Source organism: Gymnoscopelus microlampas (genome assembly GCF_963454915.1).
Source record: "Gymnoscopelus microlampas genome assembly, chromosome: 6".
NCBI lineage: Eukaryota > Metazoa > Chordata > Actinopteri > Myctophiformes > Myctophidae > Gymnoscopelus > Gymnoscopelus microlampas.
The window spans coordinates 46,096,835-46,116,973 of NC_139943.1; the positions used below are offsets into that span (position 1 = coordinate 46,096,835).

General features: G+C 43.8%; 2 protein-coding genes across 3 annotated transcripts in view; one reads left to right on the plus strand and one right to left on the minus strand.

Moving 5' to 3' along the window:
- Window positions 1-273: 273 nt before the first annotated feature.
- On the minus strand, window positions 274-17,112 carry LOC311047644 (uncharacterized protein). Of its 2 annotated transcripts, none has more exons than XM_084060433.1 (16): window positions 17,103-17,112; window positions 10,741-10,924; window positions 9,227-9,444; window positions 7,242-7,298; window positions 6,567-6,659; window positions 6,280-6,366; window positions 5,927-6,037; window positions 5,139-5,294; window positions 4,934-5,024; window positions 4,417-4,523; window positions 3,703-3,903; window positions 3,180-3,311; window positions 2,903-2,981; window positions 2,452-2,642; window positions 2,337-2,357; window positions 274-1,678 (listed from the first exon to the last, which is right to left on the minus strand). In XM_084060433.1, the coding sequence occupies exons 2-16, from the start codon at window positions 10,847-10,849 to the stop codon at window positions 773-775; spliced, it is 2,559 nt and encodes an 852-aa protein (XP_083916559.1). In that variant the 5' UTR covers window positions 10,850-10,924; window positions 17,103-17,112; the 3' UTR covers window positions 274-772. The 2 variants fall into 2 exon arrangements, with proteins under 2 accessions (XP_083916559.1, XP_083916560.1); XM_084060434.1 differs by lacking the exon at window positions 17,103-17,112 and adding an exon at window positions 12,610-12,640 and having other exon boundaries at window positions 10,741-10,919.
- Window positions 17,113-17,251: 139 nt separating this feature from the next.
- kcp (kielin cysteine rich BMP regulator) overlaps window positions 17,252-20,139 on the plus strand; it is a 53,174-nt gene continuing 50,286 nt past the window's right edge. Inside the window, exon 1 of the mRNA XM_084060432.1 lies at window positions 17,252-18,045. Within this exon, the coding sequence (XP_083916558.1) occupies window positions 17,937-18,045 (109 nt within the window). The 5' untranslated portion in view covers window positions 17,252-17,936. The remainder of the gene's footprint in view (window positions 18,046-20,139) is intronic.

Genomic DNA, 20,139 nt, shown 5'->3' on the forward strand with positions numbered 1-20,139 from the left:
TTGCCATAGAAAAGGTTTGAGATTGTGTTTACAGGTTCTAAAATGTCTCATTGTTTCAGTCAGATGGTGGCTTTTACTCACACATTCAAAACAAAAGACTCTGGCATCCCCAGAGTAGTCAGTCATAACACTTATTGCCTTTAGCGCTGCAGTGTGGCAAATGGGAGTTTTGAATGTAGTCTGCAAAGTAATTTAATTCTTAACCATTGAAAAACACATTTGTTTTTATTTTATTTTGTTTACAACAATTGTGCTAAGCTTCTTAATCTTAATGTTATATTCTTGAAAAGTATAGGTCATATAGGTTATGGGTTTGTAACCGTACTTTACAACCAAGTTCATTTGTGCTACTGCCTATACAAGTTTGTGCCATGAATGGCCAAATGGCATTTTTATGTGTTCATGTAGGTAATAGGTCATATACAGTACTTGAGTAAAGTACTCAGATTTCTTACTTAACGAAAAGTAGCAGCAATGTAGAAATACTCCATTACAAGTAAAAGACCTACATTAAAAATGTTACTTGAGTAAAAGTAGGTAAGTATTAGCATCAAATTATACTTACAGTACCAAAAGTAAAAGTACATTATGCAGACAGACCCATTTCAAAATCTTTAAAAAAAAAATGTGTGTGCGCACGCTTATCTTTTTGAATATAATCTATGTTGTATACGGTGTGTGTACATATACTGTATTCCGACATCTTCCTTTACTTCCTTCACTTTGAGTTGTCCGCTGCATCACTCTCAGTGCCTGCAGCGTCACAGTGACATCACTTCTTAATTGTGATAAACATGGGATGTAAACGAGCGAGCGCTCTCAGCAGCTCTTCCTCGTCAGGCTCCAACAAGTCATCTTCATCGACCAGCTCGAGACCTTCGTCATCGACCTCGCCTGCCCCACCACATCTGCCCTCCGAAGACTCTGAAGACTGAACGGCCACATGGGCTGCCCCACCCGGGGGCCCAGACGAGGTGGAGGGGTGGTCTACCTGACTGAGCACCCCTGACGATAAGGCTCTGCCCGTGCGCTCCGGAGTCACCGGAGGCGTGCTGTAGGGAGACGCGTCTAAGTCCACCAACTTGGCCTGTAGTAGTGCGTCATGCTCTGGGGTGGGTGGGGGAGGGCTGGTCTGCTTCGGGTAGGGTGGGGATTGCGAGGCCTCGCCTGCAGTGGCCTGACTGGAAGGGCCTCGGCTGGTACTGGGTGGCGTGGCTTGTGAACTCGTAGGGTCGATGGCGCTGGATGGCACAGGGCTTGCGGTGGTGGCATGTGGCGGAGGACTTTCAGATGCCTCTGCAGGATCCTCCTGCTCTGTGTCAGGCAGTGGGCTTTGTGAGCCGAGTCTCTCTTTGGGTGGAGCGGCGTTTCGAGCCATATCTATAAAGCTTACATCTACAACGGTCGGGTGGATTGCGGGTGAGCTAGCAGAGCATTTAATTGGTGGAGAAAGATCGTTACTAACAGGTTTAACAGGGCTGCAAAAAGCTTCTGTGTGTTTTTTGTAGTTGGTGTTGGGCACGGCGGTCGTGCCAGGTGGAGTAGGGCCCCTGCAGGGAGGCAGGTCTGTGCGGTGGTGGGTGGCAGGTTTTTCCTGGAACGTGAAGGAAGGATTATCGGTACCAAGGTCCTCATCGTCGACCTCTTCCATCTGGTACAAGCCGCTACGCTGATTCAGCTGGGGAGGGACACCAATCACCACAAGCATTTAGAAAAAGGACAACAGTTGCATAACATCACTGTTGGGCAGAAACCTTCTCCATATTTCAGCTTTTTATATCTTTTTTTGTAAATCAATGCCCTGATTTGTCTGTTTGTCAAGAGTATCGCGCAAAAGTAGCTATAATAGCTGAGCAACAAATTCACAACGCTTTGCATCGCAACGCGTGAGATTGTATCTGTTATTTTTGATATTTTGGAAATGTTTTGAAAGTGAAAGTGGTTAGGTCTATCTGTGGATTTTATAAATATTTAACAAAATAAAGTATTAACAAGGGCTTGTGACTAAATAATTACAGTGAGTGGATCCATTTGAACACAGGCCCCTTTTTCCATTTCCTGAAAAGCAACAGCTTTGGATCTTTTCCTCTTCCCAGCTATTTTCCACATATTTTGATAGGAAGTGAATCATGAACACACAAAACACATGTTCTTGCTTCTGGTGACTGATATTGTCCTTCTAATGCGTGAGGGGACTATGTTTTTCAATTACTTTTTTTGTTTTTGTTTTATTTTGAAATAAAGTAATGAATTTATATATATATATATATATATATATATATATATATATATATATATATATATATATATATAAAAGTGTTAGATAAATAACTCACCATTTGGAAGCACTTTAGGCTCTGTAGGAGAAGAAATTGAGAAAGATATTAGCAACACAAGAGATTGTGTTAAATCTCACGAAATAGGTCTACAACAGGAGTGTAGTCATCTCACCACGTTGGGGTGTTTGCCTTGGGCCACACAACCCCTCTCCAGCGGGTCCTTCAGCCCTTTGTGTTTCTTCAGTCCCCATGACATGGCACGCAGGACACACCCCAGTATACTCATGAAGAAGACACACAGAGTCAGAGCTTTGCCCACCGTGCAGCCTGTCACACGCTCCTCGCCATAAGGGCTATAAGGGACTGCAAACACACACACACACACACACACACACACACACACACACACACACACACACACACACACACACACACACACACACACACACACACACACACACACATTTATAATTAGAAAGTTCATCATACTGTATATGATTGTAACTAAGCTTGCAAGTGTGTGTGTGTGTGTGTGTGTGCGTGTGTGTGTGTGTGTGTGTGTGTGTGTGTGTGTGTGTGTGTGTGTCTGTCTGTGTGCGTGTGCGTGTGCGTGCGAGCTTTACTTAAATGTCCTTCAGGCAAAACTTCCACCACTATAGTAGCGTAAGTGGCATCCCCCGACTCCTGGTCTACAGCCATTACCTGTATGATACCATGTCATCATCATCATCATCATCATCATCATTTTTGCTTGGGCAGTTAAGTCTCATATTTTGTGTCTTATTGGGTGGTCCTTAACAACATTTCAATAATAGTGCCCCAGACGTTAGATATATACTGTATCCAATCGTCTGGCTACTGTGAGACTAGGCTTGAGGAAATGTTTCCTCTGAAACTCACCTCTAGAATGTGTTGCTGTTTAGCTCTAAGCCGATTGGCCCTGGCAATCAGAAGTCCGTCTGGCGTGACTTGGTAGCAGTCTGTGTGGTTGGACGTTGGACTGAAGCTGAAGTAAATCCTGGGATTGATCCCCTGCCAATAAGTAGGATAAAGAAAGCAGTTATGGGCAAGAGCAAATTAAATCAATATACTATAGTAGACAATAGTATACTATACTACACTATACCAGTGGTTCCCAAACATTTTAGCTTGAGACCCAAAAGAGAAATTAGATGTCTCCCCGAGACCCAAACTAGTGAAAATAATAGATCTACAAGCACACAACACGTCGCGAAAGTTTTTATTTTATTTATGGAATTCCTTTGATTATTTAGTATACTTTGAAAAAAAATTGAATTCGTTTTTATTTCTAAAATGTTTTTATGTGTTTTTGTTTCTTTTTTTAATCTTTTGAAATAGTTGTAAAAAATGTTTTAAAAAATTGTACATTTGCATATGCATGTCTGCCTATATGAGTGCATACATGCATAAAGTCGGGGTCATGTGCGCGTAACATCAGCACTCTGCTGCCATATGTGTTGACCAGAGAGGCCGGACTCTTCTCCTCCATTACAAAGCCATGGTACGCAGTCGCTTCAAACTCTGGTCGGAAGTGGTTTGCCGCCAACACGCGGACCGTCACAGTGGTGACAGCGTACTTCCTGGGGTCATCGTCCTGGTATGCCTGGGGGAGAGAGAGAGATGCAAAGAAAAGGGAGAGAGAACAGGGTCGTGTGAGCTTTGGGAATGAGGAAGGAATCAGCGAATCAGCGATTCCCAACCTGCGGGCCGGGAATCGGCCCGCAGGTTGGGAGTGGTTTAAGTGGTTTAAGTGGTCAGATGGGTGGGCCGCAAACACTTTCAGGATTTCTAAGTGGGCCTTAGCTGATCCAATAAAGGTTGGTAACCACTGATCTAGATGGCATTTTTCACTAGCCTGGTTCCAAACCATAGACCCCGCCCACTCTCTGAGTGGACTGCCTCTTGGTCTGGTGTTGAAATCTGAGCCTATAGGACTTTCTTCGTCCAGTACCGTCTAACGACAAGCCAATCAGCGAATATCTGCTAAAACAAGCTGTGCGATGACGTCAGATGTAGGCGGATCCGTGGATCTCTTGTGATTGGTTTAGGGATCAGTCTGATAATCAGGCTAATTTATCACACCTATTAGCCATGATGTTAACAGTGCGAGTCTTACCATGACCTGCAGATGGAAGGCTGGAATGGTGAGTCTGTCCTTCACTCCCCAGTTCAACCTCACCTCCCCTGTCTCTCTGTCCATCAGGAATCGTCCGTCATCGGCCCCTACGGCATTGATATGTTACATGTGTGTACAGTATGAATACGAGCATTTGTATATCGTTGGGCAGAAATCAGCTAACTCAATTTTTCCGCTTTTGCATTTTTTCCCCATAAATCAGTGCTATTGAACACCCTTTACGTCTGTGTGTTGATTAAAAAAATATTGAACCAATGAAACGTATTAAAAAGTGCTTCTAACAAAACCAGCTAACTCCACCAAAGGGGGGTGGAGTTAGCTGGTTTTGCTGACTCCAGGCTCCACCCCCTTTTGACCTCCAACCTCATTGTGAGCTTGGAGGTCCATTTTAGCTGTTCTTATCAATGATGAACAAAAACTTTCCTGAAAAATGAACATTTTGGAGTTAGCTGGTTGCTGCCGGACAGCAGAGATATATTATGCATGTGTTAGGTACCTGAGAGGATGGCGTAGCTGAGTGGGGTGTTGAGGCCTCTGTCTCCATCCACAGCATGAATGGGACCAGGAGAGAAGTCCAGAACTATGTCCTTTAGCAGAAGACACAGTCAAACCTCTCACACATCACACTGACTGTGCACAACAGAATAAACGCATAACATAGTGTTTTTTTTGTTTTAAACAAGCATTTTAGAGTCGCTGACCTCTTCCCCCTCTGTAACATTGGCCGTGTACACAGGGTTGGTGCAGATCTGGTAATGTACTGTACAGGGTAGGAACTGGGGGTACTGGTCGTCTCCATCCAGGACTGTGATGGTGATGGTGGTGCTGGTGTTGAAGTGCTCCGCAGTGCTCATCTCCTGGATTTAGTCACAATGCAGACTTTTTATTTGTTTCATTCTTTATGATGATTATTTTTTGGCATAATGTGCTTTTTGTGAGATGGGACAGTACAGTGAGGGATGACAACAAATGACATGTTCTGAGGTAGGAGGAGACTGCATTGTGCCGTATGACGGCCCCTGGAATGCCCTGCTTTACCATGGTTAAAACCTATTTATGAATAACCTTTCAGAATGTTATCTATATCACAATATCACATTGGAGAGTTCAATATATTGCCCAGCGCTAAATGAAGGATGGATTCTAGCATCAAATTACGTACTATCAATTTGTAATTATTACTTTTTAAAGATATTTTTGGGGCTTTTCTGCCTTAATTGATAGTATACAGTGTAGAAAGACAGGAAACAGGGAGAGCGAGACGGAGAGAGAGATAGGGAAAGACACGCAGCAAAGGTTGTCTGGTTTTGGAATTCGAACCCGCAGCTGTCAGGCTGTATTAGAGCCTATATGTGGCATGCGCCTGGACAGTTTGTAATTTTGAGTGTACAAATGTGACCAACCATTTGGTTAGTTTTTCTGCACTCTCAGATTTATGTCAGCGCTCTGGGTTTAGTATATGTGACAAAGAAAAGTATATATGGCTCACTGAGGCATGAATGGTGATGACAAGCTGGGTCTGGGTCTCAAAGTCTAAAGGTTTAGACAGCATCACCTCTCCACTGTTAGGAAGCTCCACCTTGAAGTACTGGGCATCAGGCTGCAGCACACACACGCACACGCACACGCACACGCACACGCACACGCGCACGCGCACGCGCACGCGCACACACACGCACACACACACACACACACACACACACACACACACACACACACACACACACACACACACACACACACACACACACACACACACACACACACCACAGATATACAGTGATGCACTGATCTTGAATATAAAGTAAAGTCAATGTAAATGACTGTAAATATAGAACTTACTGATGTCTGGTCAATGGAGTATATGATTTTGTCATCATCTGCATCCATGGCATGAAGAGTGAATACTACTGTATTCACAGGAGTTAGCTGGACAGTGAAATAAACAAGCAGACTATCAGGCAGATATTTAGACAGGGATATACATTGACTACTATGGATAATGCTTTTGAGTCTTTTCTGGGCATGTGCCATGTGTATAAAGCTCAAATGCAAATCATGCGTGATTGTTCGTGCGTATACATACAGTATGTGTGTACCTATAATAGAGGTTGTGTGTGTGTTCTTACTTCACTGATGATTACAGACTCGACAGTGTCCTCAGGAAACACAGGTACATTGTCATTTTCATCAAGAATCTCCACCATGATCCTGTACACATTCTGTACACACAAAAAGACAAAATGACTTTTATGTCTCTGGCAGTGGTGTAAGTAACTAATTACATTTACTCCAGTACTGTACTTAAGTACAATTTTGAGGTACTTTTACTTTACTGAAGACGAGTATTTCCAATTTGCAGTTCTTTTACTTCTACTCCATTACATCTCAAGAGACAAATATTGTATTTTTACTTCACTACAATTATTTGAAAACTTTAGTTACTAGTTACTTTTGTAGATTTTGATTATTATTACAAAACATATATTAACCACTTCAGCCCTATATATACTTTGGCTATTTGAAAATAGACGATCTACAAGCTCACAATACGTCGCATCTGCTATTTTCAAAAGATTTTGATTCATTGTAGACGAAATGATAACTTGTGAAACGGGACATTCTGCATAATAAGTACTTTTACTTTTGGTATTTTAAGTACATTTTGATTACCAGACTTGTACTTGTAACAGAGTGTTTCTACATTGCAGTATTGCAATTACTTTTACTTAAGTACAAAATGTTAGTACTTTTTCCACCACTGGTCATTGGTCAAAGAACATGAAGGGATGGACTGTCCATACCTGAAGTATGTCCTCCTCATAACATGACAGATCTGCCATTAGGACAGGACCGTCCACCTGATAGAGAGTGAGAGAGACAGATGGGCAGACAGAGAGAGAAAGAGGGAGACAGAAAGAGGAAATGGGGAAAAAAGAGACAGCGATGTAGAAGGTACTAATCTGGCTGACCCTTTAAACAGCTGTTCTGACATGACACAGCTGGATGGGAAACGGATGACAGCTAGAGAGGCTGTGTTCACTCTAAAGGGAAGGTTCAGAGTGCTGTATGCATTACTGTTGAGAATACGATATTGAGCGTAAGCTACATTTTTCTTTTTCAACCAGTGGTTCAGGACCCAAGGGTGGCTTGCATTATTATATGATACATACATACACTTTTGTATTTTGCAATGTATTAATAATACCAGTTAATGCACTGAACACAGGGTTTATCCCCACTATGATGTCCTCAATGTGTATTGTCTCTATTCACTGTCCTATCTACATCCTATTCAAAAATTGGCTAATGGCCGGTGGACCACGTCATCATGCTCATGTCACTATGACTCAGCCATAACCATCCGGTCTGTGGACAGCTTGGAGTTCCCAATGCAGCTGTATACGCCCAAATATGGAGTGTGTTGTTTAACCTCAATGTGTCGTCATGGCATCAGGCGCAAACAAATCAGTCAGCTGGCACAAAAGGGGGCATGCCTATATATGGGCACGGGACAAGGACTGACAGATACATAGATCTCCATATATGGGCATATCAGTCGGCTCGGCGGTGCACGTAGGTGTGAGGGCCTCGTAGCGGCCTGAACTCTAGACAGTGTAAAAGAAGTGCCTAAAAATGATTGAGTCTAATAATGTCTAATCGTGTACCCAGTGTGACATCACTGACGTCAGTCATCTATGACTCATCAGTACCATAAAATTAAAGTAATGAAAAGTTGAATATTTCAATAGTAGAAGAAATAGGCTCTATGCACAACAGCTATATTGGAAAGAAATTGGGCCTCGTCCTTACTTCCTTCACAGGTGTTACCAATGATTCTAATGAAGGCTCTGTTCCATTTAGAGTAGCACAGTGGTTCTCAAACCTTTTAATTTCAAGGACCCCCATAACTCTGAGAGTGTACAAATGGAACCAAATGGACCCTTACGATCCATTTGGTTCCATTTGTACACTCTCAGAGTTACACACCCGTAAGAGGCCATTTGGAACCCTCTCAAGGAACCATGAGGGTCCCTGGACCACACTTTGAGCCCCACTGGTGTAGCAGAGTGTCTCCAGTGAGTCAAGAGCTTCACTTTTCCACCAGGACACGCCCCCCCCTCATTAGACTGTCCTGCTTACCACCTGTTTCTAAATTGCACATAATGCAGGAGGCAGCAGGACATTGGGTTTTTGAAAACGAGCGCTTCCAAACTCTGATACTTAGAAAAATAATCACCTGCACAGAATTTATTGACAAAAAGTAGCTCATAACATGTCTACAGTGGACTTTTATGAAACAACAACTTTGCAGATAGAAAGAGGATAATTCAAGCTTTCCGTACAGCTGCCATGTTGGTGAGTTTAACATTGTTTAATACAATCAGATAGGACTTTTCTGTTTGGATGTATGGGATATCAAGGCCAGAAAGTATTTTTTTTGCCACTCAGTAGGCGTTTCCGCATAACTTCCGGGTACGATGATGTCACACGCAGAGGCTCTATATCAGCACCCTGACTCTGTTTGACCAGAATGGAACAGGGCCTTCATTAGTATCATTGGTAACACCTCCCGTGAAGGAAGTAAGAAGAGGCCCAATTTCTTTCCAATATGGCTGCTGGTGTAGCCTGGTGTTGACGCTGATTGGTCCAGCGGTTTGCGGTTTGCGGTTTGACTCTGACACGACACTTCTAGGTGGCTCGCCCCTTCAGTGTCACGTATTAAAACAAGAGTGAAACCAGTTTTATGCCAATACCTAGATTGCCATAGCCCCAGCCCTGTGTTTACCTCTCGGTCCAAGATCCTCTCTGATGACGTGTTGAGTCTGAGGTCTCTTCCATCAAGGAAGAACCAATCAGCATCCTTTCCAGTGAGATTCCAGAAAACCCCATTCCACATATTAGTGTCATCGATGAGCTCAGCGATGAGTTGTCCTTTAAGGCTGTTCTCTGTAATTGTTGCAAACACATCCTGGCCATCCAAACACCCTCCCCAACCGGACATTCCTGAACTCACAGTCACACATGTACAAGCAGACAGTTATGAGAGACAGACACAGAGGGAGAGGAGAGGAGAGGAGAGGAAAGACATTATTGCTTTTTGTCTCCCTCACATTTCTTTAGCCCTGCTAAATGGATGGCTGTGTCTGTCAATCAGTCTGTTGATCCGTTCACCACTTTGGTACCAATCAACTTATCTCAAAAGGTTATTTCAGTGACTCACTGACCTTTAATTTCCACCTGCATACAAGAAATTGAATGGGAAGATTACCATGAAACTCATTGAGCGCATGCATGCTTCCTGGAGGATGAAACCTACTGGCAGTGATGACCCAATGGCATTTGGTGACCCTACTGATGACCCATTGGCCTTTCCTCAAGAGCAACCCTTTGGCCAAAACATATATCTAATCTAATGGGCACATTGCCATGAAACGTAAAGCTACAAACTATGTCTCCCCCTCCTGATGGACAGAGGTAATTGCAACGATGGCCAAACTACCATAAAGATGGCAGAGCAAATGTCCAGTGCATCAGAGTAGGGGGACTACCTCCAACCACTTAATATGCCCATTTGGTTTTGGAGCTTATGTGGCAGGTTTTAGTGGCTTTAGATGTTTCATGACCTGCCAACCAGCTGCCCTGGTTAAATCCATTTTTAAAATACACAGTGATTGAGTGTGATAATGATTCATTGTGGCTCAGAGCTGAACTCCAAACCAAGCGACTGTGTTAGAAAGAACGTGACATAGGGGCACGGTGGCGCAGTCGGTAGCGCTGTCGCCTCACAGCTAGAAGGTCCTGGGTTCGATTCCCGCCAGGGACGCTGTGGGCGCTGGGGGCGTGTCTTCTCCTCCGCGTCATCAGCGCCCATACCCAGGGTGGGGTTGGTGAAAGGGCCTACTCTGTGTGGAGTTTGCATGTTCTCCCCGTGTCTCCTAGGGTAGTTAATACCCTCACAAAAACATGTAGTAATCCTGGTCGCTATACCGCCTCCCCCATGACAGCCGGGGAACTGGTTGGAATAAAGTGTTCCTTCCACGCGCTACGTCCAACCAGGGAAACTCCCCCCTGTCAGGTGACAAGAAGGTCAGTTGGCTCTCATGCACTGAAGGAAGCATGAGCTCGGCCCTGGCCTCCCTAGCTGTGGGGGACTGGTGTAGCGCTGGTGTAGGGCTGGTGTAGCGCCCAGGATCACTTAGGAAATTGGCACCGGGTGAAAAAAATGGGTTACAAAAATCGCGGGATAAAAATTAATAAAAAAAAAAAAAAAAGAAAGAACGTGACATAAAATGGGCCTACCTGTGACTGTGTGCAGACTTGGACTGAGCACAAGGGAGGCGAGAAGTACCATGCCTAAAGACAAGCTCCATGATGATGTATGTACGGAGACGGCCATCTCTAGGCCCATGCAGTTAGTACCAGGCCTGAGCCCCTCTGTACTACAACCCCTGTTCACTGATCCACTCTGCTCCTCTGGTCTGTGCTGAAACAGAGAACAAAGGAGCAGACAGTTGTTGTTTTTGTCAGCTAAACAGGTATTTCATTTCCACCTGCGATTCATAACGACCTAACATTAACTATAGAGCAATCTTAAGCCTCCTATTATGATGTCTTAAGAACCATTGGACACCTCTCTCTCTCTCTCACACACACGCACGCACGCATGCACGCGCGCGAGCGCACACACACACACACACACACACACACACACACACACACACACACACACACACACACACACACACACACACACACACACAAACACAAACACAAACACAAACAAACAAACAAACACGCACAAACAAGCACACACACACATACTCTAACTTAATCTCTCTCTCAGGCTCACACACGGCATACATTTATTTTCTCTCTCACTTGCAGAAACACGTTTTCTGTCTCTGACATTCTCTCTCTCACACGCACACACACACACACACACACACACACACACACACACACACACACACACACACACACACACACACACACACACACACACACACACACACACACACACACACACACACACACACATTGTGCTCCCCTATAATTCCTCTAAATCCCTTGTAAGTGGGTTTCTTCCAGGCTTTCACTCTTCTGAGCAGTCCATAGACCAGCACTATCATTCTTCAAACAGTCCTTCACCTCTCTCTCACCTCATTGCTCTTTTCCTTCCCTCCGACTGTGTGCCTTCTTGGCATGTCGTTCATCACTCTCAAGATAGTTATTGTTTCTAATCTCCTGACCGTGAACTTCCTTTTGCTGATGCTCCATGAATTTTCCGTTTCTTTGAAAATGCTCAACATAGGCTATTGCTGTAAAGGGATTTAGCTGTAAAATCAGTGGTGGAAAAAGTACTCTAATGGTTTACTTAAGTAAAAGTATCAATACTGCAATGTAGAGGTAGCCTACTCTGTTACAAGTGAAAGTCCGGAATTACAAATGTACTTGAGTAAAAGTACAAAAGTATTGGTATCAAAATGTGCTTAAAGTACCAAAAGTAAAAGTACTAAAATGTTTGAAAATAGAAGATCTACAAGCTCACTACGTTGTTGTGAGCTTGTAGATCAGTTATTTTCAAATAGCCTAGGTATAAAATAAGGCTAAAGTGGTTAATGTACTAATGTAATGTAATAATTTATATCTGTAAAGTAACTATGATAGTTACTTTTAACCGAGATGTAGTGGATTAGAAGTAAAAAGTACAGACAATTGGAAATACTCCAGTAAAGTAAAAGTACCTCAAAATTGTACTTAAGTATAGTACTTGAGTAAATGTACTTAGTTACTTTACACCATTGTGTACAATGACTATGATTCTAGAGGTAGCAGTACATTGCTATTATTGTTTAGGTAGGCCTACATAGAAAATAAAACAACTAAAAACAAAACAACAACCTCTGAGCATTTTATAGGTATGGGTAGGGCAGCAGCCCTATGATGATTTGGGTGGTGAGGGAGGGGGGCATTTTCGACCACAACAACTACAATATGCCACATCAAAAGAAAACATCACATTCACTTGAGAGCACACAGAAACACATAGGTACAAGGCTATTTACACACAAACGCACAGACACCCTTTTGTTCTGTATTGACCGTACATACACATACATAAACATAAACCACCTATACAACACAGTGTAGGCTCAGCTGCTAACTGACCTGTAAGTGTCAAATCCTCAGCAGACTGTCCATGATTCCCGATGTACCTATACCCAGATAGGTATAGTGGAACCAGCATTCAAGCTAAAAATATCTAAGCCACACATGACACACACACAGCCCTAAAACCTCTCCATTAGTACCTGACATGTACCTACAAATACATGAAACGGGGGAAAAAATGAAATAATAAACAATGGACTGCGCTAATAACACACTCAGACAGACATGAAAGCACACTGACCCCCCATCCCGAACGTTCGCACATTTAAAAAAAAAAGCAGACAGCAGCTTATAGTTTGTGTCAGGGGATAATTGTCAGCTCAGAAGCTAAAGCCCGAGGGTAGGGTTTACCTGGCTGAGAACAGAGTGTCAGAGTGCCAAGGAGATTATTTATGGAGGAGGAACAGGGCTGATAGCAGGGAGGTCAGATGCTGGGGTCACAAGTTATGCCAACAGAGCTGTCTGGGTGAGACACTTGGCTGGCAGGAACCATTTCTCACCCACTCAAGTGTCTTTGAGTACTTAGAAAAGCGCTATATCAATTCCAGATAGTATTATTTATCTGACTCAATTGCTGGTGTTCCTGAAAATGAGCTGTTATTAAGTGGTACTATTATAAGCTAATGTGTATTATAATAACCAGTGTGTACTCTAAAAATTAACTCATGTCAGAACAATCTAATCTAATCTAATCTATTTACTTTGTCTGTTTTTGTTGTGTGTTTTTGTTCAAATAGTTCTCAGTTGCCTCATATAGGACCTGCCAAGGGATCAGCTATCAAACATTGTCTGACCAGCTTCTGTAGATTAACCCACACACTCACACAAGAGCACGCAGCTAGAGTGCAGGAGTAAAGTCTGCAAATATCTGCACGGATAAGGTGACAAAGCATGTCTGACCTTAAACAAGATGTTTGGTTAGTGCAGACCTGTGAGCAAGTCCCATGGTGTTGGGAGAGCAGAGGTCAAATTGTTGTTGAGAAACCAGACATGGTTTAGTGCCCCATGGAACAGGTCAGGGAAAACACCCCTGAGAAAATTAAAAGGATAGAGAACATTTCAAAAGAGACAATATTGCAATATTTGAAGACTTTGACAGACAATTAGGCATCATTATAGGCTAGACATCCTTCCATTTATGCCTACAGGGCACGTTGTAAAGTGCTTTGGATAAAGGTGCTAAAGAAATGAAAACCATCCACCAATGACAAACATTCATATGTTCACAGTCACCACTTGGTTCTTTTGAAGTGGGCATTATTTCAACACAGCCCAGGGGAAAGCAGAGAAATATTGCAAACATGTCTTTTCTTTACTGACATCTGGTGGTCATGTCCTGTCAAAACAGGATTGATTGATCGATTACATAGTTTATTAGCAAGTTTAGGAAACAGTACAGCAGTGCAGTTACAACTATGCTAAAATGATAACACAAAAAGACCCTCGTTTCCTTTGGGGTCCTTTGTACTCAATTAATCAAGATATACAATATATACAATACATTACATATCACCGGAAACAACACTAAAACGTATTCTAGATATATTTACAGAAAGAAGGGGGGTTGGGGGGTGGGGCAGAGGATGACACTCCCATGGGCCTCTTTCCTGGAGCTCGCTGAGGTGTGTTGTTTGACTCTCTGGGGGCAAGACAGCAGGGGATAAGATTACCTATTTATAATTTGAGGACAGTCGTATTTTTAGGTCAGTTTTAAGTGGATGGGGAATCTTTTAATGGCTGTTGGTAGGGCATTCCACATTTTGCTGGCCGAGTGGTAGAATGCATTTCCCCCCATGTTTGAGACAAATCTAGGGGTAGAAGTTTGCGATTAGCCAGATAACTATGAACCCGTATAAAAATTAAACTCTCTATAGCCTTCGATATGGCACAAAGGATGGAAACTGGATAAAACAAAGTGTTGAATGTCATTGGCAAGGTTGGCACAGTCTGGTAGGCACTATAGGCACAACAACTCCTGCTATGGCAGAACACTGCCACCAGATGTCATTAGAGGACTGTTTGATACCTGTTTGGAAGAATATGTTGGTTTTGTAGATTGATACACATTTCTTTTCAGTTTTTCTGTTGGAAGAATATCACTTTTGATAAAAATGTAACCTATGATTGACTGCTTAATATAACTGAGAGATCCCACAAAGGAGAAAGTAAGCCAGCAAAGTTATTTTAAATGCACAAAGGTTTCTTTTGGTTTACAAAGTTGAGGTTCAGTCCACACAAAGCAGCTTTCATGTTTCTCTCTGTTTGGTGTTACATGATCAAAACAGGTCCCCCAGCGTCAAAACTTTGTACATTCTTCTGATTCCTGCTGCTGTGTCCCTGAGGGGCGTGAGCAAACTAGTGGTGGAGTATCACCAGTTCCATCAGCTGGGAGACTGTGGGAGATGAGAGTGGGAGATGAGAATGAGCAGTGGTGGAAAAAGTAATCACATTTTTTACTTAAGTAAAAGTATCAATACTGCAATGGAGAAATACTCGGTTACAAGTAAAAGTCCGGAATTCAAAATATATTGATTTGGGGACAGGGCATGTTTAAAAAGAGCATGTATAGGCTATACTCACCGAGATTCACTGCGTGCAGTGAATGAATGAATGAATGAATGAATTATTTTAGTTAAGTGTCATGCCACCTCGTGGCCCATCCTTATATGACACATTTTCAGACAGTTACAGTATTCAAAATACTTATTTTTATGCAGTGGTTATTGCTGATTACACAACAGATACCGACCGAACAAAACAAAACAAAACATAACAAAGTACATGTCCCCTATATTGGCTGTGGCGCCAATGCTTTTTTCCTCAAGTCCCAAGCTTTCTCCAAGTAGTTTGCCAGTTTAAATTACATATTTTTCAAATAAACAGTTAATAAGTCATGAGTCATTGATATCCAACATATTAGCATAGTTAATATTCTTAAACAACTCTTTTTGGACCCTACAATAAAAAGGACAATACAAAACAAAATGATACTCATTCTCTATTTCATAGATCACGATCACACATTTGGCAGATTCAATCTTCTTCATCCAACCCCACATAGTGACCTGCTTCGACATAAAGTGGCAGTATACCTCCTCTAATCTGAGTGAATTTACCAAAAGCCAATAAAAGTTAAACAGCCTTTTGACTGTCATTTTGAAAAACAAGAAATATCCAATGAGTCACATTAATCTGTAGGTGCATGGATGTCAGGAAGGACAGGGTATATGAAACCGTTTTGTGGCAACAATTGTTATGTGATTATTACAGAGTAGCAGGCATGACTCATGGATAAGGATAGGTTGGTATGGGGGGTTAGGAAGGCCTGAGCTAAAAAATCAGGTGCTCTTTTATAGATGTGTAATATCTCACCATCTCATTCCTTCTATCCTGTTAAAGCAAAACCAGTCATGTCTGGTTCAATAGATATAATCACTGGCAGCATAATGGAGCATTCCCTCCACTGATTGTTAACTCTGTGACCTCTGTGTCTGTGTTGCAGACAACAAGGGGCCCGGTTCTACACAGCCTATCCATAGAGGCAGGCAGGCAGCATCACAGTGCGATGAGGGACCCCTGTGTCTGCTAGATCTGTTTAGTGAAACACCTGGATGTACGATTATCGCACCAAAAATACTCACATTGTTGACAGGAGCGGAAGATCTCTCTCTCTCTCTCTCTCTCTCTCTCCCTTCCCACACAAATGTGTGTTTGTATGCAGCACCCGCTCATTGAGGAGGTTATGGGACTTAACTTGTCTAATTATTCTTAATTGTCATCGCTGTAGGAGAGCCATGTCAGGGCAGCCAAGAGTTTGAGTGTGTGTGTGTGTGTGTGTTTGTGCGTGCGTGCGTGCGTGCGTGCGTGCGTGCGTGTGTGTGTGTGTGTGTGTGTGTGTGCACGTGCGTGTTTGTGTGTGTGTGCGTGTGTGTGTGTGTGTGTGTGTGTGTGTGTGTGTGTGTGTGTGTGTGTGTGTGTGTGCGTGCGTGGTGTGCGTGTGTGTGCGTGCATGACCTGTGTGTGTTTATGTGGTTTAAGTGGGTGCCCTCAGAGGCCGAGCGTTGCTTTCTAACATAATAAGCAGATCAGAGATGAGAGGCCAGCAACATGAGGAAAAAGTGAAGTGGGGGGGAGACTCTGCAGTGGGTGGGGGGGGCGCTGCGTTTCCAAAGCAGTGAAACATGACTACCCCTGTTTACCCCATCCCTCCCACCCGCGTGCACACACACACACACACACGCATTATGCAGAGACACACAGAGACCAGAGACAGACAGACAGACACGCACGCACACGGCATGCGCACATGCACACGCACGCACTCACTCACTCACTCACTCACTCATACACGCACACGCACACGCACACACACGCACGCACGCACGCACGCACGCGCACGCACACACACACACACACACACACACACACACACACACACACACACACACACACACACACACACACACACACACACACACACACACAGTCACACGTTTTGGCTCCATGTGGGCATGGCTCCCCTCCAGACTCCAGACCGGGTTTTAGATGATCACCAAAAAGAGGGTCTTCAGGAATCAACCCCACTCAACACCGCGGGTAGAGACTAGAAAGAGAGAGAGAGAGAGAGAGAGAGAGAGAGAGAGAGAGAGAGAGAGAGAGAGAGGGAGAGAGAGAGGGGTTATTTTTCTCATGAAAGGAGAAGAAAACAAGGGAAGAAGAGAAAGGAAACAATCATCTCAGGAGAACTGGACATAAATGTGGGACATCTTGACTAGACAGGCTGCATGCGTGCAGCAGTTTTCACGGAGTTTAACTTACCTGCGAACTCACTTCACCTGAAGTTTTTTGTTGCTGTTTCCTTTGTTTCTTTCTTTCCTTTTCCTTGCATGAGACACAATGTTTTCTTTGACTAGGCAAGCAAATATTAGACATAAGAAAGCCACCATCCGTGCCTTCTTTGTGATCAAGAAGTGAAAGTGCCCCGGGGGGATCTGCAGTGTGTGTGTGTGTGTGTGTGTGTGTGTGTGTGTGTGTGTGTGTGTGTGTGTGTGTGTGTGTGTGTGTGTGTGTGTGTGTGTGTGACTGCAGTGCTTTGTGACCCTGCAGTGCGTGCATCTGATCCAGATGTTTCGCGTTTCTTTGACAGAGGAAAACCAAGGAACATCCTGAACTTAGGCTGTTAAGTCATTGAACCGGACTAAACAGGAACGCGCTAAAACAATGCGGATGATTATTTGGAAATTCTTGCTCAATGTCTACTATTCTGTGTAGTCTGAATACTGAAAACAATTCCTAAAGGTTGTCTTTAGAGAGTGTGGTGGAGAATGGAGACTGTCAAGCTCAAAGCTCTCTTGATCCTGGAGATACATCTGTGCGTCCTGTGGAATATTCCGCTGTGTTTGCAGGGACATCCAAGTGGGACCCACGACAATGGTAGGTTCACCTTCATGCATGGTTCATCTGCAGTGCAATGCGTAGGCGATATGGAATAACACAGCTAGCCCCTGATTATGGCCCCCAGCCCCCCACAGTGGGCTACTTTTATTGATGCTAGGGGTCTTCAACGTTTCCCAGGCCAAGGGGGCCGCAGGGCCCCTTAGCTGAGTGATTGTATAAAATCATATTGTATAAAATAGTGATGCATATTATTAGTATTAGGCTATTATTTGGAGAAATGTTCTGTGCAACTTGATAAGAGGTTGATATTTAGCTGATTGTCTCATCAATGTCTGTTGAGAGATTAAGTCCTTTTAAGGGTTGCCTTTGCTCCAACTCCAAGTGATGCTGCAGCTTTGATGGCTTCATAGATTCGTTTGATTGACAGCCAGTGGTGAAAAGTACATTTACTCAAGTACTGTACTGTACAGTACAATTTTGAGGTAGGCCTACTTTTGCTTTACTGGAGTAGCCTATTTTCAATTCTCTATAATTTTACTTCTACGCTGCTACATCTCAGAGACAGATATTGTAGTTTTACGCCACTGCAATTATTTAGTTAGTTACTAGTTACTTTTTGTAGATTTGGATTATTACTCGATTTTCAAGCCGATACGCGGCCTTCAAACCTAGTCCTATGTTGCGCTGATAAGAGCCATAATGGCAATTTGAAGTGTTAAACACTGCTATAACACTGCTGCCGAGCAGCGATAAACTTGCAGCACCCAGGCCCACTGTCATACCTGTGCGACCTTGTGTTCGGGAGGTAGGGGTCTATGACCACTTCCTGGTAAAACTGGAAGTGAACAGATCCACTTCCGGATTGAACTCCACACCCCTCAGAGAGTGTGTGGGTGAAGTTTCTAGGCAGACCGACAAACCGGAAGTAGGAAGGAAAAAAATAAAGTGGTCATTTTTTATGAAATTAGAAGTCTGTGGCACCACCCACCAAGTTTGAAGCATTTAGCATACTGGGAACTGGAGTTATGGCTTGTTAAACCCCAGCCAATAGGAACACAGAAGGGGGCGGGGCATCAGCAAATTAAAGGTTGCCCCTATTTGCCGTCTAAGTCAAGAGCACCCGCCAAGTTTTGAGCCTTTTGCATGCTGGGAACTGGAGTAATGGCTGTTTAAAGCCCAGGGCTTAAGTAATTACAGCCTGTCCTCATTGGCCGTCTAAGAGCATCTACCAAGTTTGGGGCATTTAGCATGCTGGGAACTGGAGTTATGGCTGTTTAAAGCCCAGCCAGTAGGAACACAGAGGAGGCGGGGCTTAAGCAATTACAGCCTGTCCCTATTGGCCGTCTAAGAGCACCTACCAAGTTTGGGGCGTTTAGCATGATGGGAACTGTTTAAACCCCAGCCAATAGGAACACAGTGGGTGCGGAGTAATGGTGCGCTGGGGTCCCTGGTGTGGCTATTGTGATGGCAGACCCCCGACCAGTGTTGGTGCCAAGTGTGGTGCGAATTGGAGCAACGGTGCGCCTCGCAGGTCCGCATTTTACGTTTGTGACATCCACCCGCCCACCGGCCTGCGCACCTGCCCACCCTCTAGGCCAGGCAATATTAATACAGGATTACAAAACATACATGAAAGCAGTAGTTCACCCAACAAATTGGTTATTTTACTTTCTATCAACTACACACCCCATGAAGCCTTGAATTCATGGCGATGTTTTAGTTTTTGTCGCATTCCTAATAGCCAATAATTTGAAGACCGGCGGAGTCTCCGGTAAGAGAGTCTCAAAGAGTGTCCTACTGAGTCTCCTACTGACCTATGACCCGGTCATCAAATTATTGGCTCAGGAATGTGACAAAAACAAAATCCCACGGTGGGCGTAACCAGTCGCAACCCGGAAAAAACAGGAAGTAGAGCAGTCCCCACAACAAAATTTACGATTCTGTGCCTATCGGTACGTAACTCAAACGCTGCTGAGTAGGCTCAAGGGAATGTCGCAATGTTCAGGACGGCAACTCGCTCGCTTTAGCTCGCTCGGTGGTCCTTCACACGGCGACAATTCCCTTGAGACTGCGCGGCTCCGAAATGGTTTAGTCACAATGGGGGAGATGCGAGGCGGCTATGCACGGAAT

What these genes read in the sequence shown, in the direction of transcription:
- LOC311047644 (XM_084060433.1), bottom strand. Translation starts at nt 10,849, where the DNA reads ATGGGCCTAGAGATGGCCGTCTCCGTACATACATCATCATGGAGCTTG. An exon ending in ATGAGGAGGACATACTTCAG is followed by an intron (nt 6,660 to 7,241) that starts GTATGGACAGTC and finishes TTGTGTGTACAG; the next exon opens with AATGTGTACAGGATCATGGT. An exon ending in AGTCTGTAATCATCAGTGAA is followed by an intron (nt 6,367 to 6,566) that starts GTAAGAACACAC and finishes TTCACTGTCCAG; the next exon opens with CTAACTCCTGTGAATACAGT.